This window comes from Oncorhynchus mykiss, chromosome 2, assembly GCF_013265735.2.
Source record: "Oncorhynchus mykiss isolate Arlee chromosome 2, USDA_OmykA_1.1, whole genome shotgun sequence".
In the NCBI taxonomy this organism is placed as follows: domain Eukaryota; kingdom Metazoa; phylum Chordata; class Actinopteri; order Salmoniformes; family Salmonidae; genus Oncorhynchus; species Oncorhynchus mykiss.
Window position 1 is genome coordinate 29,672,966 of NC_048566.1, and position 25,633 is coordinate 29,698,598.

The 25,633-nt window shown below is 41.9% G+C and overlaps 2 protein-coding genes across 3 annotated transcripts; both read left to right on the forward strand.

The window, feature by feature from the left end:
• The first annotated feature begins 6,241 nt into the window (after nucleotides 1–6,241).
• LOC110486269 lies at nucleotides 6,242–12,185 on the forward strand. The gene is made up of 3 exons (XM_021557732.2): nucleotides 6,242–6,396; nucleotides 10,506–10,637; nucleotides 11,570–12,185. Exons 1-3 carry the CDS (start codon nucleotides 6,385–6,387, stop codon nucleotides 11,738–11,740), a joined length of 315 nt encoding a protein of 104 aa, XP_021413407.2. The 5' UTR covers nucleotides 6,242–6,384; the 3' UTR covers nucleotides 11,741–12,185.
• A 704-nt stretch (nucleotides 12,186–12,889) lies between these two features.
• Nucleotides 12,890–24,721, forward strand: LOC110486279 (transcription intermediary factor 1-alpha). Of its 2 annotated transcripts, none has more exons than XM_021557752.2 (15): nucleotides 12,890–13,062; nucleotides 13,232–13,421; nucleotides 14,586–14,701; nucleotides 14,830–14,965; nucleotides 15,329–15,449; nucleotides 15,682–15,798; nucleotides 19,938–20,052; nucleotides 20,172–20,318; nucleotides 21,150–21,261; nucleotides 21,553–23,129; nucleotides 23,266–23,465; nucleotides 23,597–23,699; nucleotides 23,837–23,905; nucleotides 24,077–24,211; nucleotides 24,348–24,721. In XM_021557752.2, the coding sequence occupies exons 2-15, from the start codon at nucleotides 13,232–13,234 to the stop codon at nucleotides 24,624–24,626; spliced, it is 3,417 nt and encodes a 1,138-aa protein (XP_021413427.2). In that variant the 5' UTR covers nucleotides 12,890–13,062; the 3' UTR covers nucleotides 24,627–24,721. The 2 variants fall into 2 exon arrangements, with proteins under 2 accessions (XP_021413427.2, XP_021413419.2); XM_021557744.2 differs by having other exon boundaries at nucleotides 12,903–13,125.
• The last annotated feature ends 912 nt before the right edge of the window (nucleotides 24,722–25,633 follow it).

The following is a 25,633-nucleotide window of genomic DNA, read 5'->3' on the forward strand; positions in this document are numbered from 1 at the left end:
CCCTCTTCAAAGGGGGGGACACTCTTGACCCAAACTGCTACAGACCTATATCTATCCTACCATGCCTTTCTAAGGTCTTCGAAAGCCAAGTCAACAAATAGATTACCGACCATTTCGAATCTCACCATACCTTCTCTGCTATGCAATCTGGTTTCAGAGCTGGTCATGGGTGCACCTCAGCCACGCTCAAGGTCCTAAACGATATCTTAACCGCCATCGATAAGAAACATTACTGTGCAGCCATATTCATTGATCTGGCCAAGGCTTTCGACTCTGTCAATCACCACATCCTCATCGGCAGACTCAACAGCCTTGGTTTCTCAAATGATTGCCTCGCCTGGTTCACCAACTACTTCTCTGATAGAGTTCAGTGTGTCAAATCGGAGGGTCTGTTGTCCGGACCTCTGGCAGTCTCTATGGGGGTGCCACAGGGTTCAATTCTTGGACCGACTCTCTTCTCTGTATACATCAATGAGGTCGCTCTTGCTGCTGGTGAGTCTCTGATCCACCTCTACGCAGACGACACCATTCTGTATACTTCCGGCCCTTCTTTGGACACTGTGTTAACAACCCTCCAGGCAAGCTTCAATGCCATACAACTCTCCTTCCGTGGCCTCCAATTGCTCTTAAATACAAGTAAAACTAAATGCATGCTCTTCAACCGATCGCTACCTGCACCTACCCGCCTGTCCAACATCACTACTCTGGATGGCTCTGACTTAGAATACGTGGACAACTACAAATACTTAGGTGTCTGGTTAGACTGTAAACTCTCCTTCCAGACCCATATCAAACATCTCCAATCCAAAGTTAAATCTAGAATTGGCTTCCTATTTCGCAACAAAGCATCCTTCACTCATGCTGCCAAACATACCCTTGTAAAACTGACCATCCTACCAATCCTCGACTTTGGCGATGTCATTTACAAAATATCCTCCAATACCCTACTCAACAAATTGGATTCAGTCTATCACAGTGCAATCCGTTTTGTCACCAAAGCCCCATATACTACCCACCATTGCGACCTGTACGCTCTCGTTGGCTGGCCCTCGCTTCATACTCGTCGCCAAACCCACTGGCTCCATGTCATCTACAAGACCCTGCTAGGTAAAGTCCCCCCTTATCTCAGCTCGCTGGTCACCATAGCATCTCCCACCTGTAGCACACGCTCCAGCAGGTATATCTCTCTAGTCACCCCCAAAACCAATTCTTTCTTTGGCCGCCTCTCTTTCCAGTTCTCTGCTGCCAATGACTGGAACGAACTACAAAAATCTCTGAAACTGGAAACACTTATCTCCCTCACTAGCTTTAAGCACCAACTGTCAGAGCAGCTCACAGATTACTGCACCTGTACATAGCCCACCTATAATTTAGCCCTAACAACTACCTCTTTCCCAACTGTATTTAATTTATTTATTTATTTTGCTCCATGCACCCCATTATTTTTATTTCTACTTTGCACATTCTTCCATTGCAAAACTACCAGTGTTTTACTTGCTATATTGTATTTACCTTGCCACCATGGCCTTTTTTGCCTTTACCTCCCTTCTCACCTCATTTGCTCACATTGTAAATAGACTTGTTTCTACTCTATTATTGACTGTATGTTTGTTTTACTCCATGTGTAACTCTGTGTCGTTGTATCTGTCGAACTGCTTTGCTTTATCTTGGCCAGGTCGCAATTGTAAATGAGAACTTGTTCTCAACTTGCCTACCTGGTTAAATAAAGGTAAAATAAATAAATAAAATAAATTACAGCTAATGATGTGTTCTTTAATCTAGCCTCCCAGGTGGGTCCTACCTGGCTGAAATTATGGGGGTGTCCTCTGTCTCTTGCATGGCCTGTGGAAGGGGAGGAGAGGGACAGGATGACCCCAGCATGGTCACATGCATCACCCCTCAGTGTAAAGGTACAGCAGCCGAACTCAGGCCTTTAAGGTTGTCTTTGTTTGGGGATTTTTGTTTTTGTTTACAGGACCCCCTTGAAAAGTAGATAGATCTGTTTCTTCTACAAGCTCATAAAAGTTACCTGCCTTTCATGTACCGCTTTTTTTTGTGTCATAAAATCTTACCTTTTTTCCTTGTAAAATCAAATGGAGTTTGACCTTACTGTGTTGTGTGTACAGTGAGGGAGTTGACTCTGTTAAATTGTTGACTCAGCCTATAAGGATAAGAATTCAGCTAACACCTTTGGTGAAGCACAACGAGGGGTGTTTCTCAAAGCCAGATTTGCAACTCTTTGCAATCACTTATTACTTGTTACTTGTTGTTTCAGAATGTTAACCCATGTTTGCAGTCCATATCTTTTGATACTATTTTGTCAAATAGCCCCTGGTCTTGATGAGTTTTATGTTCCTCTTGGCAATCTGACTTTTCTGTTCCATTCAACTGCTCCACTGTGGTTTGTTGCACTCTAATCCGTGTGCTGTTTTAACGTTACACAGGGGTATACTGTAAGCAGTGCTTACAGAGTATGGGCCAGGTGTGTGCAGCTTGCATGGGACCCCTGACCTTTCAGGAGGACTGTGAGAAAGAGCTGGGAGGCATCCACAGGGACACATTACTCATGATGACCACGCGTTAGACTGTTAAACCTGTTAGACTCTAGCTGCCCACTTAACTATCGTGTTACACTTTGTTTGGTTACACTTAAAATACAGTAAGTTACTCACTTGCCCCAATTGCATTTTGTCACTAGAAACAATTTGTAACGTAGTAACTAAACATATAACTAATGTGGAATAATAATGAATTAATGAACTAGAATGTGTCTCTTAGTCATACAGAAGAGCAGTTGTGTGTTGTATGTTCCTGTATGTTCCAGAGACTCCAGTGATGATGAGCAGCTGGGCCTGTGGACCGCCGCGCTAACTTGCCCCCACATCCCCCACAGGGGCACCAGGAGACTGATGAAGAGGGGGATCGCCATGGCAACGTGGCGAAGGCCCTCAGAGAGCAGGGTGCAGCGTGGGGCCTTCAGCAGTATAGGGCTGGTGGAAGTAGACAATGGGGACATATATATATTTTTTTAATAACTTTATTTAACGAGGCAAGTCAGTTAAGAACACATTCTTATTTTCAATCACGGCCTAGGAACGGTGGGTTAACTGCCTTTTTCAGGGGCAGAACCACAGATTATTACCTTGTTTCAGTCACTAGTCCAACGCTCTAACCACCTGCCTCACGAGGAGCCTGCCTGTTACGCGAATGCAGTAAGAAGCCAAGGTAAGTTGCTAGCTAGCATTAAACTTATCTTATAAAAAACAATCAATCAGTTATAATCACCAGTTATAACTACACATGGTTGACAATATTACTAGTTTATCTAGCGTGTCCTGTGTTGCATATAATCGATGCATTGCGCATTCGCAAAAAAGGGCTGTCGTTGCTCCAACGTGTACCTAACCATAAACACCAATGCCTTTCTTAAAATCGATACACAGTATATATTTTTAAACCTGCATATTTAGCTAAAAGAAAGGTTAGCAGGCAATATTAACCAAGTGAAATTGTGTCACTTCTCTTGCGTTCATTGCACCAGAGTCAGGGTATATGCAACAGTTTGGGTCGCCTGGCTCATTTCGAACTAATTTGCCAGAATGTTACGTAATAATGACATAACATTAAAGGATTTGCAATGTAACAGCAATATTTAGACTTAGGGTTGCCATCCGTTAGATAAAATATGGAACGGTTCCGTATTTCACTGAAAGAATAAACGTTTTGTTTTTTCGAAATGATAGTTTATGGATTTGAACATATTAATGACCTAAGGCTCATATTTATGTGTGTTATTATGTTATTATTATTATGTCATTATGTTATGATTTGATAGAGCAGTCTGACTGAGCGACGGTAGGCACCAGCAGGCTCTTAAGCATTCATTCAAACAGCACTTTTGTATGTTTTGCCAGCAGCTCTTCGCAATGCTTCAAGCATTGCGCTGTTTATGACTTCAAGCCTCTCAACTCCCGAGATTAGTCTGGTGTAACTGATGTGAAATGGCTAGCTAGTTAGCGGGGTGCGGTTGTTCTCCTTGTGGAGTGATGGGTAACGCTGCTTCGAGGGTGGCTGTTGTCGATGTGTTCCTGGTTTGAGCCCAGGTAGCAGAGAGGGATGGAAGCTATACTGTTACACTGTCATGAGAATTATGTTCTCAAGGTTCCTAACCCAATTCAAGTATACTACTCAGTCTGTGACCTAGAATTTGTAAGATACTGGTCGAATGAAACAGATGGAGGCCCAGCTAAAATAGTCAAAAAGGTTTATTCACGAGAGCGCTGGTCTGTGTACAAAACCATTCATTTTATACTGGCTTCTTACGCACATACTTTCACACACAAACTTTAGGTATCCTACGCACACACGCACATACTTTCACACACAAACATTAGGTATCCTACGCACACACTGTCCTGCTACCCAGCCGACAAAGATTAGGGGAGTCCGAATTACTCCCCGTCCTCCCTCAAGAAAAGGAGACCCTGGGAAGTACTCTCAGTGGCCCCCAGCCAAGGTCGGCACCGAATCTTGCTCAGACAGTCTGTTTTTAAGATACTATATCAGACATTGTACAGATATATTGTTTTACCCTAATTCTGACTAAAAACTACACTCACGGATATATAATTCTACTGACTAAAACCATACACCTCATTAATTATAACTTTATGATTCTAATCAATTTCATACAATTATATGGTTTCAGGGTGGAGTATTCGAATCATTAATTTAAACCTATAAATTCCATCAACATACACTGGCAATACTAAAAAAATAAAAAATGCAATTCGTATAGAGAGAAATATTCCTATAATAACTACAACCTAAAACTTCTTACCTGGGAATATTGAAGACTCATGTTAAAAGGAACCACCAGCTTTCATATGTGCTCATGTTCTGAGCAAGGAACTTAAACGTTAGCTTTCTTACATAGCACATATTGCACTTTTACTTTCTTCTCCAACACTTTGTTTTTGCATTATTTAAACCAAATTGAACATGTTTCATTATTTATTTGAGGCTAAATTGATTTTATTGATGTATTATATTAAGTTAAAATAAGTGTTCATTCATTATTGATGTAATTGTCATTATTACAAATACATTTAAAAAATCAGCCGATTAATCAGTATCGCCTTTTTTGGGTCCTCCAATAATCGGTATCGGCGTTGAAAAATCATAATTGTCGACCTCTAGACAGTAGTGGTCATATCAGTCCCCCCCATTGACTCTGAACACAGGTAATGGAGATGTGACTCTTCATATTTATGAATATGATCACTACTATCATTACCATCAGAATGAACATGATCTGACATTTATTTGAGCATTCATTACCAAGACTACTCAGAACAGGACCACTCTGAGCCTAGTGACCATGAGTATAACCACAACCCCAACCCAACATTGTCCCTCTCGGCCATCTGTGTGAGCGGGGGGGCTGGAGATCCAAGGGTGCGAGAGTGACACTTCATACAGTGACGCCTTGTTTCACTCTATCACCTCTGGCCAGATTGACCACTCAGTATGGATCCCTGAGAACGGTCACAGTCCACAGCCTTGACCACAACTCACAACCGCAACTTTCTCAGGGATGACCACCTTAAAACCAACCAGCTCCACTTACATTCAGAAGGAACTAATTGTGCTCAGCTCAGAACACTGCAGTCTGTGATAAAGAGGCTACAGATGCTAATAGGGATGAGCAAATAAAATAGGGGAACTTCATAGTGAACTTTTAGATGCATTTGAAGTGTTCTCCAAATCTAGAATGTAAATGAGCTTTGGTTTTGGTTAAATTCCCCCCATTTATGATTTAGTAACATTGGAATGCACTGCATGAATCACCCGCACCCCAGAGGTTCATTTATAATCAAACTGATGATAACCTTAGATGCTATAGGGCCAATGACCTTAGAGTTATTTGAAAGATGAATAGTACAAGCTGATGTCATGGATTGTGGATTGACCATTTTAGGACCATTTTAAGAGAATAAATACATTATTTAAGATTTACATTTTATAATGTTAGTCAGACTGTTTTGTGATATTCATATTTGTATATCTCTGTGGAAAGTTGGAAACAGATAAGGACACTATGACTTTGTAAATGGGGTGGTAAACGCCCACAAAGTTTGAATTAAAAAGTACAATACATATGTAAACTGAATAACAACGCACACGTCTCATGTTTCCACCCTCAGTTCATTATACAGGCCCAGTGTTAAATGTCGATGTTTCTCCTCCCCATTCCTTGTCTGATGCCAGTTTTTTTTTTTTTTTTGTGTGTGTGTGTGGGAGGATACGAGATTCCAGCCAGGATGACAATGGAACGCTGACAAGAAAAGTTTCCTCTTGACTGGACAGACCAAAACGGACTCAATGGCGACCAAGGTATGATATATCACCTTGTAAGAGTGGTTTTCTTACCATTAATCATCTTTAAGTCAATAATTATCTGTTTATTATTTTGATATTTAGAATTTGTGATTCAAACGGACAGGAGACTGTAATCAAGTTTATTAGCTAGGGCGCCGGCTCTCACCTATAGGACTTTCGTGCAAACTGACATCAGCGCATAATGTACGATAAAGCGCTAGCATGTTAGAGCGTAACAAATCGAATCCAATTGAGCTATTTTACCAGAGTATATCATTAGCCTACATTATGCTCACTGGTCTTGTGGATTTCATTTTGACACGGAATTCGCAATCTGGGTGCCAGTTATTTTGGAGCAGTTGGGTGCCCTGTGCCTCGACATTCGGCGCAGAGTAATAGAAAGCACGGGGAATCAATCAGGTTCACGCACCCCTTTCTAGGGAAACGCTGGAATGGGGTCCATTGCATGCACAGTTTCGATACGCTTTTTTGTTAAGGAGGAACGTCTAATTTTGCGTGGCTATTTGAATGATATCTGCATTTATTGCATTGAAAATTGGTTTCTAGCCACCATTGATAGTAAAAGTTGACGCCTCACACATATAATAGGTGCAGTACAGTGGGATTTAATGAGCCCAAAGTTCAGCGCATGGATATACAATGTATGGCAAAAGGCTACCCGAGATGAATAGGAATAACGTTCTACAGCTTTGGCCAACACCCAGAAGGTAAATCTGTGAGAGCTGCCAGTGCAGACTGACGGGGTGTGCTACAACGCTTTGAGTGGGATTGTTAAATGAATGAATCAGTCAGTCAACCATTAGTTTAATAAAATTCTGCTGAAATATACACTAAGGGCATAAAACATTAGAATAACCCCCTTTTGCCCTCAGAACAGCCTCAATTAATCTGGGCATGGGCTCTTCACTGTGTCGAAAGCGTTCCACATTGATACTGGCCAATATTGACTCCAATTCTTCACAGAGTTGTGTCAAATTGGCTGGATGTCCTTTTGGGTGGTGGACCATTCTTGATGCAGACGGGAACTGTTGCGTGTGAAAAACCCAGCAGCATTGTAGTTCTTGACACACTCAAACCGGTATGCCTGGCACCTACTACATACACTTAAATATTTTGAATTGCACATTCACCCTTTAAATGGCACACATACACAATCCATGTCTCAATTGTCCCAATGCTTTAAAATCCTTCTTTAACCTGTCTCCTCCCCTTCATATACACTAATTAAAGTAGATTTAAACTCCGCGGGACAGTTGAGCTAATGTGCTCTAATGTGATTAGCATAAGGTTGTAAGTAACAAGAAAATTTCCCAGGGCAAAGACATATCTGATATGGGCAGAAAGCTTAAATTCTTGTTAATTTAACTGAACTGTCCAATTTACAGTAGCTATTACAGTGAAATAATACCATGCTATTGTTTGAGGAGAGTGCACAGTTGTGAACTTGAATGTACAGTGCCTTGCGAAAGTATTCGGCCCCCTTGAACTTTGCGACCTTTTGCCACATTTCAGGCTTCAAACATAAAGATATAAAACTGTATTTTTTTGTGAAGAATCAACAACAAGTGGGACACAATCATGAAGTGGAACGACATTTATTGGATATTTCAAACTTTTTTAACAAATCAAAAACGGAAAAATTGGGCGTGCAAAATTATTCAGCCCCTTTACTTTCAGTGCAGCAAACTCTCTCCAGAAGTTCAGTGAGGATCTCTGAATGATCCAATGTTGACCTAAATGACTAATGATGATAAATACAATCCACCTGTGTGTAATCATGTCTCCGTATAAATGCACCTGCACTGTGATAGTCTCAGAGGTCTGTTAAAAGCGCAGAGAGCATCATGAAGAACAAGGAACACTCCAGGCAGGTGAAGAAGTTTAAAGCCGGATTTGGATACAAAAAGATTTCCCAAGCTTTAAACACCCCAGGAGCACTGTGCAAGCGATAATATTGAAATGGAAGGAGTATCAGACCACTGCAAATCTACCAAGACCTGGCCGTCCCTCTAAACTTTCAGCTCATACAAGGAGAAGACTGATCAGAGATGCAGCCAAGAGGCCCATGATCACTCTGGATGAACTGCAGAGATCTACAGCTGAGGTGGGAGACTCTGTCCATAGGACAACAATCAGTCGTATATAGCACAAATCTGGCCTTTATGGAAGAGTGGCAAGAAGAAAGCCATTTCTTAAAGATATCCATAAAAAGTGTTGTTTAAAGTTTGCCACAAGCCACCTGGGAGACACACCAAACATGTGGAAGAAGGTGCTCTGGTCAGATGAAACCAAAATTGAACTTTTTGGCAACAATGCAAAACGTTATGTTTGGCGTAAAAGCAACACAGCTGAACACACCATGCCCACTGTCAAACATGGTGGTGCAAGCATCATGGTTTGGGCCTGCTTTTCTTCAGCAGGGACAGGGAAGATGGTTAAAATTGATGGGAAGATGGATGGAGCCAAATACAGGACCATTCTGGAAGAGAACCTGATGGAGTCTGCAAAAGACCTGAGACTGGGACGGAGATTTGTCTTCCAACAAGACAATGATCCAAAACATAAAGCAAAATCTACAATGGAATGGTTCAAAAATAAACATATCCAGGTGTTAGAATGGCCAAGTCAAAGTCCAGACCTGAATCCAATCGAGAATCTGTGGAAAGAACTGAAAACTGCTGTTCACAAATGCTCTCCATCCAACCTCACTGAGCTCGAGCTGTTTTGCAAGGAGGAATGGGAAAAAATGTCAGTCTCTCGATGTGCAAAACTGATAGAGACATACCCCAAGCGACTTACAGCTGTAATCGCAGCAAAAGGTGGCGCTACAAAGTATTAACTTAAGGGGGCTGAATAATTTTGCACGCCCAATTTTTCAGTTTTTGATTTGTTGAAAAAGTTTGAAATATCCAATAAATGTCGTTCCACTTCATGATTGTATCCCACTTGTTGTTGATTCTTCACAAAAAAATACAGTTTTATATCTTTATGTTTGAGTCCTGAAATGTGGCAAAAGGTCGCAAAGTTCAAGGGGGCCGAATACTTTCGCAAGGCACTGTATTAATAAACCAATTAGGCACATTTCGGCAGACTTGATGCAACATTTTTAACAGAAATGCAATGGTTCATTGGATCAGTCTAAAACGTTGTACATACAATGCTGCCATCTAGTGGTCAAAATCTAAATTACTTCTAAACTGGAATAATACATTGTGGCTTTTCTCTTGCATTTCAAAGATGGGAAAAAAACTGCATGTTTTTTTCTTTGTATTATCTTTGACCAGATCTAATGTGTTATATTCTCCTACGTTAATTTCACATTTCCAAAAACGTAAAAGTGTTTCCTTTCAAATGGTATCAAGAATATGCATATCTTTGCTTCAGGTCCTGAGCTACAGGCAGTTAGATTTGGGTATGTCATTTTAGGCGAAAATTGAAAAAAATAGTCTGATCCTTAAGAGGTTTTAACAGGTGACATCAATAAGGGACCATAGCTTTCACCTGGTCAGTCTCATGGAAAGAGTTCCTAATGTTTTGTACACTCAGTGTATATGTAAACAAATGAAACACTTCAGAATCCTATACAATCCACCCTCAATTGAATTTTGGAATTGTACCAATTCTTTCTGAATCTGAGATTCTGCCATTAATGTTTTTCCCATGATGATGCAGATATTGTGGCAGATAAATCAACATTTGCTGAAATATCAAATAAATTAGGAAATGTCAGTAATAGCGGTTTAACTAATTACAACTGGGGAACTCCATTCAAATGCTTCAAGAGTACAGGTAATTTTATCATAAGGGTGTGTCAAGCGACACGCCCTAAACAATGTTCATGACTAGCCCTGAGGCTTAACACATCTTGATATTGTTCTTGGGTAAACATTATCCTAACAGTAGTGTGTGTGACACGTATATGTTTTACTACCAGGTATGCACTGTGCAGGATACTGATCATAATGTGATTGCAAATGAGTAACTTACACTCATGATTATGTTGTGTTATGCATAGTACAATTTCTGTCATACACTATTAAAGTGTATACTTCCCTTCAAATCTGCTCTTAATCTTTGTGTTATTCTCTCTCACACACCACAAGTACTCAGATCTGGAGTTGGCATTGAACACCCTGGTAAGTCAGTTCCATGGTGCTGCAGCCAACAATGCCCCCACACTAACCACAGAGGAGTTCCAGACCCTGGTCTCCACACAGCTACCCACCCTTGATAAGGTAATATGAACCCACACAGTAAAGTACGACTCTGTTCCAATATTTCCAATATGTTCCTTCCTTGCGGTAATCACTGATCTGACATAACTGAATTCAGGAAATCTGTGTAGTTTAACCCCGGTTTAAACCTATCCAGCCATGTTATATTCATTTTTATCCCAAGGAAAGGATGAAGGAAGAATGCATTTGAACTATTGGGCCAGGGAGAGGTCCCTCATTTTGATTGATAAATTCTTCCCTTCTATGGCAACCCCTGAACAAATAGAAGTGCAATCCCAAAATGATCCCTTAGCAGTCTAATCTCTACCATCAGGCTGTGTGTTGCCTCCCCCTTGTGGATCTGAGAGGATTGGAATTAGGTTGTGGCTCCACCTAGTTCAACTGGATACATTGCGTAATTACATGCTTACATCTATCCAGCCATTACTGATTCATGGAGGGTGGATTGATGGGGTGTTTGGATGGCTCTATTTAAATATGGACCGTAAATTATGTTATATTTTTCAACCCTTTTTTTTCAATATATATGTTTTTTAAACAAAACATACAAATGACAACATCACACAAACATCAACTACATCACACCTGCCCAGACCCACATGCTCATGCCGCCATCTCCAGCGCCCACACTCTCTGCCACATGGCCTCAAACTTTACCGTTTTATTTCTCTGTCACCCATATACTTTCAACATTGTGTTAACGATGAAGGATTGGTTGATTTCCAGTTTTTAAGTGTATGTTTTTTCAAGATATTTGACGAGAAAAGTATCGTCCAACCCATCGGCTATCCCACTGCACCCTCATATGCCAAGTCTTGATATATGCTGCCAGACAGATTAAAAGTACATTTACATTGTAATACTTCTGACAGACAACTTTGTAACCCCGCCCATAACTTTTGGACTTTATAACTTTATACCCTTTCTAATAGACAGCAGGAGATGAACAAGGCTTGAGCCAGCTGCTGCAGCAGATTGGAGTGAAGGATGGAAGGGGGGTCTCCTTTGAGAACTTTTGGAACTTAGTCCAGACACTGGCCACCATTCAATACGGACAGAGGAGCCAGGAGAAGACAATCAAGTGTAATTGCGTTCTACAGTGAGGAGCTGGTCAAACATTATCTTGGGAAACCTACCACTTAAGGGAACAGTTTACTCCACCCAGAAAATCACACTTTAACCTGGGCCCCTCCACCCACCCCATCCTAGTATTCTAACTCCCTAACTCCTCCTCCCTGGCTGTTCACACCTGGTTGTTATGTGTCTGCCACAGAGAGGGTTAATAAAGTTGTAGGCCTATTGGATGGTTAAATGAAAGGTTTACATTATAGTCTTCTATTTCATCTGCAATTACCCAACATTATTATTTCAACTTCATTGTTATGTCAGTTCTTATGGATAATAGCATGCTATTTATGTTTTCATTATTTACATTGTTGTCACGCATATTAAAACCAACATGTCAAATGACTAGAAATGAAACATAGTATGTGTGTTATGTTCATGATAATTGTATAACTTGTTGAATAAAACTTTACATTTTGTTACCTGTTTTGTGTTATTCATGCTTTTTTTATATCATAAGTATAGGCTAGGCCAATATCATGAAAGCTACCAACTCTAGAATACGCAACACTATACAGTCTACTCCTTTATGTAGGTCTGACTCCACCTACTGACTCTGGATCTGATAATATGTCATTCCTAGAGCTAATGTCAGAATTAGAGGTAGAGTAATCTGATCAGTGGTTATGCGGCAACGTCTCGCTCAAAGTAACCGAACCAGAGAGTTTCTAAACCCAGAGGTGCAACATTGCGAGACTTCCGGGAAGGCTTGCTAAACAGACCAGGCCTGCACTTTGGGTTTGAGAAGTCAATGGGCCGTGCTCGATAGGATCAAAACTGTAATGTATCGTGGCTAAATGGACTGATCTAAAAATAATAAAGAGTAGTTATTTATGATGGAAGGTGATTTGTAGATCAGTCAGTCGGCGGTCGCCTGCAGTCTGCTGCAACTTTGAACAAGTCCAATGAGAAGTAAAACATTCTTCCTTAGTTGTTCATTTCCTCTAAAGGCACACCTAAATTGGAGCCAATGTCTTAAGTTGTTGAACAATTTCTAACTCCAACCTCGTGAAGGGGACAAACTGTCACATTTTCGTCAAAAACGAATTTATGTGGAATGTGCAGGCCTTTGACGGCCTGCACATGCGCAGTTCGGCGCAAGACCAATGTTTACGTGATTCTGCGCATGAGTTTAGCTAGCCAACGTCGCCATGGACCTCGCCTAATGCAACCGTCGTGATCGGGAGAAGCAGTTTATGCCTAGCTGGACTATCTTTGACCAAACTTCTTCCGTTACAATGTTTTTTTCAGTCTGAAAGAATATCCGGAGTAGCCTGCCCTGGTTTAGAACCTGCGCAAGGTAAATACAAAAACAGTTTAACGGTTTTTATTCTCATTTGCGTGCGAACAATCATCAATAGAGGTAAGTCTCGCCTTAAATATACATACGTTATGATTATGAATAGTAATGCATGTCTCGTTTTTCTCTCATTAAAAGCTATTTTATCCCGAATGACTCTTCCACACAGATGAACCATGGCGGGCAAAGCGGCGGTGACTTTCCGTTTGGGCCGAACGTAGTGAAAGAATCGGGAACCTATGGAAATTGTGTCCTCTGTGGGTTAACTTTAAACCACGAGCGATATCCCCAACTTCTTCCCTGTTTGCACTCTATATGTCAAGCATGCCTGCCCCCAGACAATCCAGGGTTGCAGAAAGGTATGAAGCACTTTTGTTGAACACATCGGTTTGGTGAATTTACTGTATCGAGCCCTTGGAATAAGGACTGTTCTGACATTTTGGTCAAAAATTAGTTATTCACATAGCTAGTTAGAGTTGTTCTTGACTTTAGTTGGTGTCCTTCACAGCTCTTTAGATGGTCTTCACATGTGAGACCTCAGGTTATTGGAAAAAGTCAATTTACGACGGAAAAAAATAAATTATATAGGAAGTTTTATTTGCACAAACAGCTTTGCTTTGAACTTGGTTTTATAAGGTTCTATTTGCAATTCAATCACACAATGCTGGGTTTCCAATAAAAAATGATGTAAAGTGATGTCGTGAAAGAGGAAGACATAACAAAACAGTTCTGAGATCTGGGACTCCATATTTAAAACTATACATTTTGATAAAACCAATAGTTCCATGTCCTTGATTATTCATATCATGGGTTCTGACGCTCTTTTGCAATTATTTTGATTTGTTTCACCACTTTTGTAGAATAATGACTGGCCACAACTTCTGCTCTTTATGGCAATAATAAGTAAATACAGGTACCTTGGATGATCCCTTAAATCCCCATTGGCGAGGCATCCCTGTTTTTATCTGGTTCTATATAGATATTGAAAGAATATTTCACTGAAAATACAAACTTACCAGATTGCATGGATAACTAGTAAGTAGTTTGCTTGCACTGGGCATCAAAGACCAGAACAATATACCAGTTTACTCATCCAGAGCTAAGCTTTAGCCATGTTGCTAGTTATCCATGGTGTATTTGACATTTTAGTGAACTATTGCTTTAACAAATATATGGTGAACATGAATAAATGTATTTATGTGGTTTGAAGGATGGAGGGGATACTCTTTATTTAACAATTACATGGCTTTTCTTTTGAAATTAAATTAATCTTATAATTCAGTGCCAGATAGAACTGTTTTACTCAACCCACATCCAACATATGAGAATGCTCAATATCTCATACTAGACTTTTGGCAGATAGAACCTTATAATTCCAAGGTCACAGTATCATTATCTGGGGGAGAGGCCAAAGACTATTCAGAGAAACCCACAAGACAATCACACAGTGTTTTAGACAGGAATGGAGAATGGAAATGTTACAACATTACAACAATAGTCTATTTCTCTCTCTCTCTCTCCAGATCTCTCTATCTCTCCAGCATGTCCGTCCTGTGACCTGCCATTTAATATTCTGGAAGTCAAAGATAATCTCTTTATTAAGAACTCTTCCAACAAACTCTGGACTGGTAATGTCCAGGTGAGACACTTTGGGGGTTAATATGAATAACTCAATAATATTAACTCAGTCAATGATAGTGCTGTTCCCCTAGCCTGTGAATGCCTTTACAAATTCTGTGTATTCCATCATCACGTCTGTGACTGCAGTGTACCTGTTGTGAGGGGTTCGTGGCGAGTGGCTGGTGTGTGGAGTGTGGAGAGGCGCTGTGTTCGGAGTGTGTATCTGCACACAGGAGAGTGAAGGTGACGAAGGACCACACTATCCGGCTCCAACCCCCAACAGGTCTGCCCTAGAAAATCATCATCCAGAATTATATACCCTCAATACCATGCTATTGAGCATTATGGCTATTTTTTTCAGAGACTTCTACTCATGTAGAATTTGATTAAATGATCCACAGACATATCTTATCTGCTCAAAGATTTTTACAAGCATCATACCATCTTATGCAAACACTTTGTAATATTCAAGTTATATTTTATTATCTGGTCACTACACGCGCACAAAAGACCTGGGCCTCCCAAACATTGACTTAGAGGTCCGACTGAGCCAGACACAGTCATCAAACACTTGTTGATAATACCAGGGCACTGAAATAGCATGTTCATATACTAGAATGTATCATGTTTTTGTATTCCCCTGCAGGAGTCTCTGCCCCCACAGTGTTTTGTCCCACACACAAACATGAGCCAATCAAGCTCTTCTGTTTGACCTGCGATCAGCTGACCTGTCGAGACTGCCAACTAATGGATCACAGGAACCACAGGTAAGTTTCCTGGCATATTGTAAATACAGTATCATGGAATGTGAGGTTGGGCCTAGTTCAAATGCTGTAGAAGAAGCATCCTTACCGGCCTTGAAGTAATCGCTAAAACACAATTCGATAGGTAAAAAATAAGTCACGTGATTACTTCGAGAGGAGGACAAGATGGATTCTTTAAGCATTTCAACAGGGCTGAAGTCTCTTCTCCTGAGTCTCCCCTTCCATTCCCATGCAGTTTCCAGTTCCTTCATGAGGCAATGGTTAGCCAGAAAGAGCAGCTTCAGTCCCTGGTGCAGAGAGTGAGGCAGCAGAGATTTGCAGTGAAGCAGAGCCTCCTGGACATGGATGGCAGGTAATAACTAGTCAATTACACAGGAATTAAATTACAATATTGGTAGCCATGCTGGTTAACTGTGCCTTGATTTCATGAATTCAAGTGTGCCTTGAATTATTTGATTATTTGAGCTGTTCTTGACATAATTTGGACTTGATCGCCCTATTTGGTAAAAGATCTTCTGTATACCGCCCCTACCGTGTCACAACATAACTGATTGGCTCAAATGCATTTATAAGGAAATCAATTCTTTATTAATAAGGCACACCTTTTAATTGAAATGCATTCCAGGTGACTACCTCTTGAAGCTGAATCAGAGAATGTTAAGAGTGTGCAAAGCTGTTGTCGTGTCTTTACTATGATTATATTATATGACATGCTATTTTATCAAATCGATTACCTAATGTTTAATTGATTACATGATTGAATTAAACCATGCAACAATTAAAAGATGAATAACCTGGGGCACCACAGAAGCATTCATTTATATAGAGCGGTTATCTCCCAAATCCACTCTCTTAAAGTTTGAAGATCTTTTATATCAATAGCAGTCAATTATTAATGACTATTAATTGTTACCTTCTATCAGTCTCATCTGAACGTCGTAAAATTCTTGGTTATCTGCACGAACCCTAGCTTAAATTATGAATAAGTGATATACAAATTGGCTTAATTATTTATTTACTAACTAATCAAGTCACAGAAATACATGAAAACAAACAGTAGATATTATACATTGGGTTGTTAACAACGATACAAAGAAAAGGGCCCTAGAGGGCAAAGCCGATATGACGGCTTGGTCGACAAAAGAAAGGGGTGTGCAGTTCAAGAGCGGGAAACTCATAGAGGATTACTACACTCATAGAAATTGCTAATACTTTACATGAACGACCGCTCATTCCAAAATAAATTGCAATTCATATTTACGCCCGTATGTCGTTGTTGTCTTCTCTGTTGGAATCCTCGATCGTCCTGTAAGGTTCATCAGAGTCTCTGGGTTAACTTTCATTGAGGTCACAGTCTTTCGTGGTTGTAGGTGGTTAGAATGGATACTTCAGAGTACCATTCAGAAATGTTCTTATAGAATAGATGCTTCAGGCTGTGTGTATTCTCTTCCTAGGTTTACGTAATTTCTAGCTGCAAACTAGTAATTTGTGTCTAAGATTTGCTCTTATTCTGTAGGGATCGATAGTCTCAGAGTTTAATCATTTCCAGCCATGTAGCCAATGCTCCACGTGGTATAGTCTTGTCCATTGATAGAGTTGTAGTTTAAACCACTTCACACCCCAGCGTCACCCGGCATGTTTTGGTCTTAGAAATTCAACCATTTGCAACCTTGGCTTACACCAGGGTTTGCGTGGTCTGGTGTGAATTTCATCAGGAGTGGGTTTTATGCGTTTCAGTAGAAAAGGGCGGTCCATGACCCTGACGTAATGTCTATGCTCACGTGGGCGTGGCCACTGACTAGTTAATCTCTATATGAAAATCCATACTCTCATTTAGAAGGTTAACATTACATTTCATCTTTACACAAATAGTTTCATGTTTAATCACATACGTTTCACAATATTTAGATGTAAACCTGACAGCTAGGAAATGTACACTTTAAGAGAGATAGTTGCTGTCCTTCATGAGATCACCAAATGAAACACACTCGTCATAACTGTCCCTAAAGTGTCCACGGACCCTTCCCACATTCTCAAAAGTAGCGATATTGTTTAATTCTCCCATTTTGGGGATTTAGGAGTTTGGCTAAGTGAAGTCCTTTGTTCTCTCTCTGTGCTCTCCCTCTCTTTCTGCATGACCAGGGGGAGAGCGTCTCGGCCAGGAATTTATGACCTGAGATAACAAATCCTGGGTTTAGGAGAGAGAGTGAGGGTGGGGGGCACGTTCTACACCCAGAAAGTGCCACGTCATGACACTGTTCTCAAGGCAAAGGGTGGCTACTTTGAATCAAATCAAATCAAATGTATTTATATAGCCCTTCGTACATCAGCTGATATCTCAAAGTGCTGTACAGAAACCCAGCCTAAAACCCCAAACAGCAAGCAATGCAGGTGTAGAAGCACGGTGGCTAGGAAAAACTCCCTAGAAAGGCCAAAGCCTAGGATGAAACCTAGAGAGGAACCAGGCTATGTGGGGTGGCCAGTCCTCTTCTGGCTGTGCCGGGTGGAGATTATAACAGAACATGGCCAAGATGTTCAAATATTCATAAATGACCAGCATGGTCGAATAATAATAAGGCAGAACAGTTGAAACTGGAGCAGCAGCACAGTCAGGTGGACAGGGGACAGCAAGGAGTCATCATGTCAGGTATTCCTGGGGCATGGTCCTATGGCTCAGGTCCTCCGAGAGAGAGAAAGAAAGAGAGAATTGGAGAGAGCTAATGTGGGATGGCCAGTCCTCTTCTGGCTGTGCCGGGTGGAGATTATAACAGAACATGGCCAAGATGTTCAAATGTTCATAAATGACCAGCATGGTCGAATAATAATAATAAGGCAGAACAGTTGAAACTGGAGCAGCAGCACGGCCAGGTGGACTGGGGACAGCAAGGAGTCATCATGTCAGGTAGTCCTGGGGCATGGTCCTAGGGCTCAGGTCCTCCAAGAGAGAGAAAGAGAGAAGGAGAGAATTAGAGAACGCACACTTAGATTCACACAGGACACCGAATAGGACAGGAGAAGTACTCCAGATATAACAAACTGACCCTAGCCCCCCGACACATAAACTACTGCAGCATAAATACTGGAGGCTGAGACAGGAGGGGTCAGGAGACACTGTGGCCCCATCCAAGGACACCCCCGGACAGGGCCAAACAGGAAGGATATAACCCCACCCACTTTGCCAAAGCACAGCCCCCACACCACTAGAGGGATATCTTCAACCACCAACTTACCATCCTGAGACAAGGCTGAGTATAGCCCACAAAGACCTCCGCCACGGCACAACCCAAGGGGGGGGGCCAACCCAGACAAGATGACCACATCAGTGAACCAACCCACTCAGGTGACGCACCCCCTCCAGGGACGGCATGAGAGAGCCCCAGTAAGCCAGTTACTCAGCCCCTGTAATAGGGTTAGAGGCAGAGAATCCCAGTGGAAAGAGGGGAACCGGCCGGGCAGAGACAGCAAGGGCGGTTCGTTGCTCCAGAGCCTTTCCGTTCACCCTCCCACTCCTGGGCCAGACTACACTCAATCATATGACCCACTGAAGAGATGAGTCTTCAGTAGAGACTTAAAGGTTGAGACCGAGTTTGTGTCTCTGACATGGGTAGGCAGACCGTTCCATAAAAATGGAGCTCTATAGGAGAAAGCCCTGCCTCCAGCTGTTTGCTTAGAAATTCTAGGGACAATTAGGAGGCCTGCGTCTTGTGACCGTAGCGTACGTGTAGGTATGTACGGCAGGACCAAATCAGAGAGATAGGTAGGAGCAAGCCCATGTAATGCTTTGTAGGTTAGCAGTAAAACCTTGAAATCAGCCCTTGCTTTGACAGGAAGCCAGTGTAGAGAGGCTAGCACTGGAGTAATATGATCAAATTTTTTGGTTCTAGTCAGGATTCTAGCAGCCGTGTTTAGCACTAACTGAAGTTTATTTAGTGCTTTATCCGGGTAGCCGGAAAGTAGAGCATTGCAGTAGTCTAACCTAGAAGTGACAAAAGCATGGATTAATTTTTCTGCATCATTTTTGGTCAGAAAGTTTCTGATTTTTGCAATGTTACGTAGATGGGAAAAAGCTGTCCTTGAAATGGTCTTGATATGTTCTTCAAAAGAGAGATCAGGGTCCAGAGTAACGCCGAGGTCCTTCACAGTTTTATTTGAGACAACTGTACAACCATTAAGATTAACTGTCAGATTCAACAGAAGATCTCTTTGTTTCTTGGGACCTAGAACAAGCATCTCTGTTTTGCCCGAAGAATCTCAAATATCAAATATATTTTGATTTGTTTAACACTTTCTTTGGTTACTACGTGATTCCATATGTGTTATTTCATAGTTTTGATGTCTTCACTATTATTCTACAATGTATAAAATAGTACAAATAAAGAAACCTTTGAATGAGTAGGTGTGTCCAAACTTTTGACTGGTACTGCATATATCAAAGGGATGCAAAAGCCATTCATTTCATGGAAAGACCCACATGTTCTCTCCCACTCGCAGATTGCTAGACATAACACAACTCAAGTCAAAGCTGAGGGAGAGCCTGAAGAGAATGCTTCTTGCCACTGTTCAACTCTTGAAATCGAGAGCCATGTCGCTCTACAGCAACATAGAGGTATTTCAGCTATACAAGACTAACACAATGCATGAAAGCTAAAGAAGGTGTGTGTGTGCATACGTGTATGTGATTTTACTCAGTTTGAGTCGATAAAATGCTTGCTCATGTCTACCTAGACAATGTGTAATGCCGAGGTGGCAGGGATCGAGACGAGACGGAGTGCGCTAAACAGACTGGGGCAGAGGCAGGAGTATGTTGCTGACTTTGCTGAGAAAGCCCTGAATGTGGAGGACTTCTTTGCCCTGCTCTCCTGCAAAGGGCAGGTAGGGACCCACTTGTTCTGCCTGTACAAAGCTGCTCACACATTTCTTTGTTTTTCTTTTGGCTTATATGAGAGTGCCTTCTCCCCCAACTCCCCCAAAGACACTTCATTCTGAATTGAGTTGCCAATTTCTCTTTGAATTGAACTTGGATTGGCCACAACCCATATGAAGCAGAATTTGAATTGAATTTCAATGAAAGGAAGTAGAATTTAATTCTATAAAATTCAGTGAAATTCAAATGGCTTATTTTTCCAACCAATCACCATAGAAATGTTTATTTTGACATAATGTATGGTTACCAATATCACGTAGCATAAGGTTGAACATTTTCATTTTAAAAACTCATTCTCCTAAAACCATTTAAAATTATTACTGTGGTCTGGAAATATTCTAAAATCATGTTGTGGGTTTTCTATAATAATTCATCATTCCCTTAATGTTTTTAAATATCAGAATACATTTCCCAGAATGCATTAGGTCAAACACTGCAGTATGGAAGGGAATAATCTAACATCTCATGACAAATATTTGAAATGGTATGTGTGTATTATTTGTATCAATAAGTGGCATATCCTTCTTGATAAAATATTTGTCAAATGAATGATACTTTCATGTTTTATGTCTTAGTTCAATTGGTTTGAATTAAATGTTACTTCCTTCAATTAAAATTCATTCAAATGTTGCTTTCTGTGTGGTGTGGCAAATTCAATTGTATTGTTCGAAATTGAATTAAATTGAGAAATTCCAAATTGACCCCAATTTTGCACACAAACATTACCACATCAACACACATGTATAACCCTATGGACACATGCTCCTCTCACTCCACAGATTGGGTCCCAGTTACAGCATCTCTTGACTCAGAGTACTGAGCCCCCAGGGACCATGCTTAAGTTGCAGCTGGTGATTACGGATGACTTCAAGAAACAAATAGCTTCCTTTGGTAAATCAAGATACTCAATCTCATATTCATGTAGGCTTTGCTGGCTTGGATCTTAACAAAATCCTTAGATTAAATCAGGAAAAAAATGTTTTAGCATTGATTACCACATAACGATGTGGTAGTCTAGTATTGCCCATTTTAGTGTTGTTAAAATAACATGCCAAAATCGACCCAAGGAATTTTTTCAATGGGAATGGGACCCCAGGACGCAAGCTTGAGACTGTTTGGTCGTGACCATCGCATTTATATCATCGCTCCTACAATAGTATTATTTTTCTTCCTTTTTTCCAGGTAAACTTTTGGGCGATATTGTTCCCTTTGCCCAATCACATGTTAGTCAAGACAACCCCCTGGAAAACCAAGAAAGACCCAATGCTCCCTCTGGCCAGACCTCTTCCAGTTCTCCTAACATGTCCATCCATTCTGTTCCCCCTCCACATAACCCTGTCCTCCAGCCCCCATGCCCTTCTTACACTGCCCCATCCAACCCCCTCAGTCAGCCCTCAACTTCCCAGCCCTCCACCTCCCGTGCTCCTCCTCCTTATCGCTCCTTGCCTGTCCACACCCCTTCAAACCTTCCATTGAGCCATCCTGTGACACCCCAGCCCTGCCCATCTACACTAGCACCATCTCACCCCTCCCTGAATATACATAATTCACCATTCTGTCTTCCATCGAACCCTGCCCAGCCATCACTTGTCCCTGAACTTCATGTCCAATCAGCGTTGGTCCCCACAAACCATGCCCAGCGATCCCCTGTTCAGCCTCCAACTTCCCCATCTCTCCAACCACTGATCGAAGCCACACCGAGACTTTATGGTATGTTCAAGGCAACTCCTCCACCTGGCCCTGGACGATCTCGGAGAGGTAAAGATGGAAAGTCCTGGACGTTCCACTCATACTCACCTGTAGAGATCTGCCTCCCACCTTCTGGCTCCTCCTCTCCTGCAGCCGTAGCTCAGCATCAGAATAGGAACTTTCCAGAATCGCAGCTACTGTGGATCCTCCATCAGCCTCCCTCTGTAAACCCCATCCCCGTCCTCCCGGTTAAAGCACTAGCAGACTCCCCCTGTGATAGAAGCCTGCCTCCTACTGGTCTGGCAGACCCTGACCTAAACTCTCAGGCCAGGGAGAACGAGCCTACTTCTACTGTCACTGAATTGGAGACTGACACAGAGGCAGACAGTGCTATCGAGTTGGAGGTCCCGTCAGCCTGGGGTGATAGAAAAGCAGCTGCCTGCTCGGACAGTACTTCTTCAGATCTGCCTTTCACAGGGACTTTGTCTACTGAGAGGACCTCTAATCATCTCTCTCACAGTGTCTTAACCCACACCCACCACCCCAAAGAAGAAACTGACATGGACCCTAACAGTAAACCCTATTCTGTGGGTAGGACCCGTACTGCCCCCCACAACAATAAAAAGATGGCTTATGACCAACAACATGAGGACGCTAAGGCTATCAGGTCACTTCATCGGCATGTGAATAACTGGAGAACTGAGCTGCCAACACGCATTAGAGTGCTACTGGAGGGCCCCTCTCCAAGCCCCAAAAGGACAGGTTTGGTGGAGGGCCCCTCTGTAAACCCCACCAGGACAGGTTCGGTGGAGGGCCCCTCTCCAAACCCCACCGGGACAGGTTTGGTGGTGGCCACTGAAATGCCAACCAGGCAACCCAATAACACAGAGCCACCGAGCTTGACCAATGGCAACAATGTTAACAACTCCAGGTACTGGCAACCAAGGGTCTTGATGTTTCGGCTACCCATCTCCACCCCCACTCCTGGAGGCGCTCTTCCTCAGTTCCTGCTCGTCCAAGGGGCCAGCAAAGATGAGATTATTCTGCAAGAGATTGCAGAAGACCACCAGGTAAGCACGTTGCTGCACTACATGTTTTGTTTCTGATTTAAAGTGTCGGTTAAGGTTAGTGATAAAGCACTTTACACTGTCCTTTTTAGCTTAGTAAGATAGTGATGATGATCTATCCCCTCCGCTGTTGTTGCAGTCCCATGGCGATGACATCACACCACCAGAGTCAGACAACCTCCTCTGGACTAAGGCCCTGTCTTCCCCAGAGAGTCCCCCACTGCTCCAGTATGTGACCTGTGCGGCCTGCCACACTGTTGGCGGTTCGCTATTCTGTGTGGAGTGTGGGAGGGGCTACCACCAAGATTGTCATATCCCACCCATTGGTCCTTCCTTCTGGTAATCTCCATAAAGAATTACAGTACTAGTTTCTGTGTAAAGTTCCAGTTTGGTGGAGTTGATATTGAGGGGAATACTCTAGTCTGTTCCTTGTGTTAAAGCTATGTGCTGTCTGTTTCCCTCTCTGGTAGGGAGGAGTGGAAGTGTTCACTTTGTCAGGACCTGGCTGACACCACAGACCCCTACAGTGATGACAGACACAGGACTATGTGCCTCAGCCTAGCAGACCAGAGGGTACGATTCACCCCGTTGTGGATTTGAATTTGGATCCTCCTGCTGAGTTGGATAACATTTTTAAATTGAACTTTTAGACCGGTAACTTCTTAGATTCAATGCTGGCATTAACCCGATCTTATTTTCTTTGCTAACAGAAATGTGAGCATCTCCTACTCTTTCTAAGGTGTGAGAATGACAGAAACATCCTTTGCAGCATGGCTGAGGTGTGTATGAAAATATATTAAAAACAAGTTGTTTTATTTTTCTGATTAGTCTGTCCTGACCAAAATGGCATATTGTAACTCAATGGCATTAGTGATATTTGTAAATAACCTTATATTTTGCTATAATTTAGCACATTTAAAATGAGAGCTCTCATACTTTTGTCTCTTCAGCCCCCCTCAGATTCAATATGTCTTGACTCCATACATGGAAGGCTGCTACAACATCGATCACCCCCTTACCGTACCCCCTCCGAATTTGTCTCTGACGTCTGGGTCCTTTTCGACACCATGTTGATGAACTCAAAGGTTGTCACATATTTTAAAATGTCATTTATATAGTCAAAATGTCATTACCGAAAGCATTTTCTAAACTTAACTGAGAATTTACAGATAAAAATACCAGACAAATTACATTGAATGTGCATTTTTTATTATCTCAAAGGACCAGGAGTTGGTTGTCACGCTACGGGGCAGCTTTCAGAGGAAGTTAGGTGAAGTGTTTGGGACAGCTCTCCACCCCTCCCTCCTCAGCCACCCTAACAGCAGCTGGACTGAGACTGGGGAACCTGGGGAACCAACATCTGCAGAGTCTCTGAAGAGGATGAGGGAGTTGCTGAATATGACCAAAGTGCCAAAAGCTAAGAAACATCACTCCCAGGTCAGAGTTGAAACAGATGAAAATGAAACTAATGTGAAAAAAAATAAAAAAGATGCAGACTGAATAATGGCCATTGAAGTGGAGTCTCAGAAATGCTGTTAGTCAATTATATACAACTGATATTGTACTTTGTTTCATTAAATTAAAAACAAAAGGGATTGTGTGTGTGACTTTGTTTTTGCACATTTGTACCAACTATGCAATACGGCCTTTTGTACTGTGCGCTTGTATATCAAATATTCTATGTATGCCTGTGTTTGAAACGTGCTAAAGTTGGCCTAGATGAAAGGTGCACTGCATGAGCATAAGGCTGCCAAAGATTCAACCAATGTTCTTGGCGATGCTGATACAACGCCACCAGATGGCGCCTGAGTAAAAGCACACTGATCAGGGGTGAACAACTTCTGACTGTCCTCTAGGACTGCATTCCTGGCTGTTTCAAGTGGGGAGGGCCGACTCCTTGCTATCTCGGAAGACTGCGTATTTTTCGAGATATCCGCAGCTGAAACATACCACGGTGTTTTGTTGGTCGAGAGCTCTGCGGAAAGGTGCTGCGGGTATTAAAAGTATAGTGAGAAGCATGTCAGCTGTATTCGGGAAGAAACGTGCAGAGTAATCTAGCTACATTATGCGCAATAGTCAGAACATGTAGGTAGCTACGCCGTTGGCAATTGAGAAAAATTGTCTATGGCAGGTTGTAGTGCAACAACAGGTGCCGAGAGGGAACTTCATTGGGAGGTTTTCAGAAAGGAGAAATTGGTTATCTTGTAGAGTTACACTAAAGATTGAATTGCAGATGGATGCAGTCATTCAATAATTTATTCTACTTTTTGAAGTTGAAAAGTAGGCTTACAGTACTGTTGAGAAATCATGTGCACTTCCATCCTTCACTCAATATGTATTCAATGTGAAGCATGAACAGGAATCTGGAGTAGCTGACATCTGACAATACTGTTGATCTGATGGAAGTCCTACCCATTGCCAATTGTTAGGGAGTTTCTGTTCAGTGACAATGTACATTCAGTTTGTAAAATGTTGAAGGCTTGATGTGTGAATAATCAGCAATGCAA

Bases quoted from the DNA above. Each gene is read 5' to 3' on its own strand.
- LOC110486269 (XM_021557732.2), top strand. The intron at 10,638-11,569 runs GTAATATGAACC...CCTTTCTAATAG, and splicing joins AGCTACCCACCCTTGATAAG to ACAGCAGGAGATGAACAAGG.
- LOC110486279 (XM_021557752.2), top strand. From the start codon at position 13,232: ATGAACCATGGCGGGCAAAGCGGCGGTGACTTTCCGTTTGGGCCGAAC. The intron at 15,450-15,681 runs GTAAGTTTCCTG...ATTCCCATGCAG, and splicing joins ATGGATCACAGGAACCACAG to TTTCCAGTTCCTTCATGAGG. The intron at 23,466-23,596 runs GTAATCTCCATA...CCTCTCTGGTAG, and splicing joins CCCATTGGTCCTTCCTTCTG to GGAGGAGTGGAAGTGTTCAC.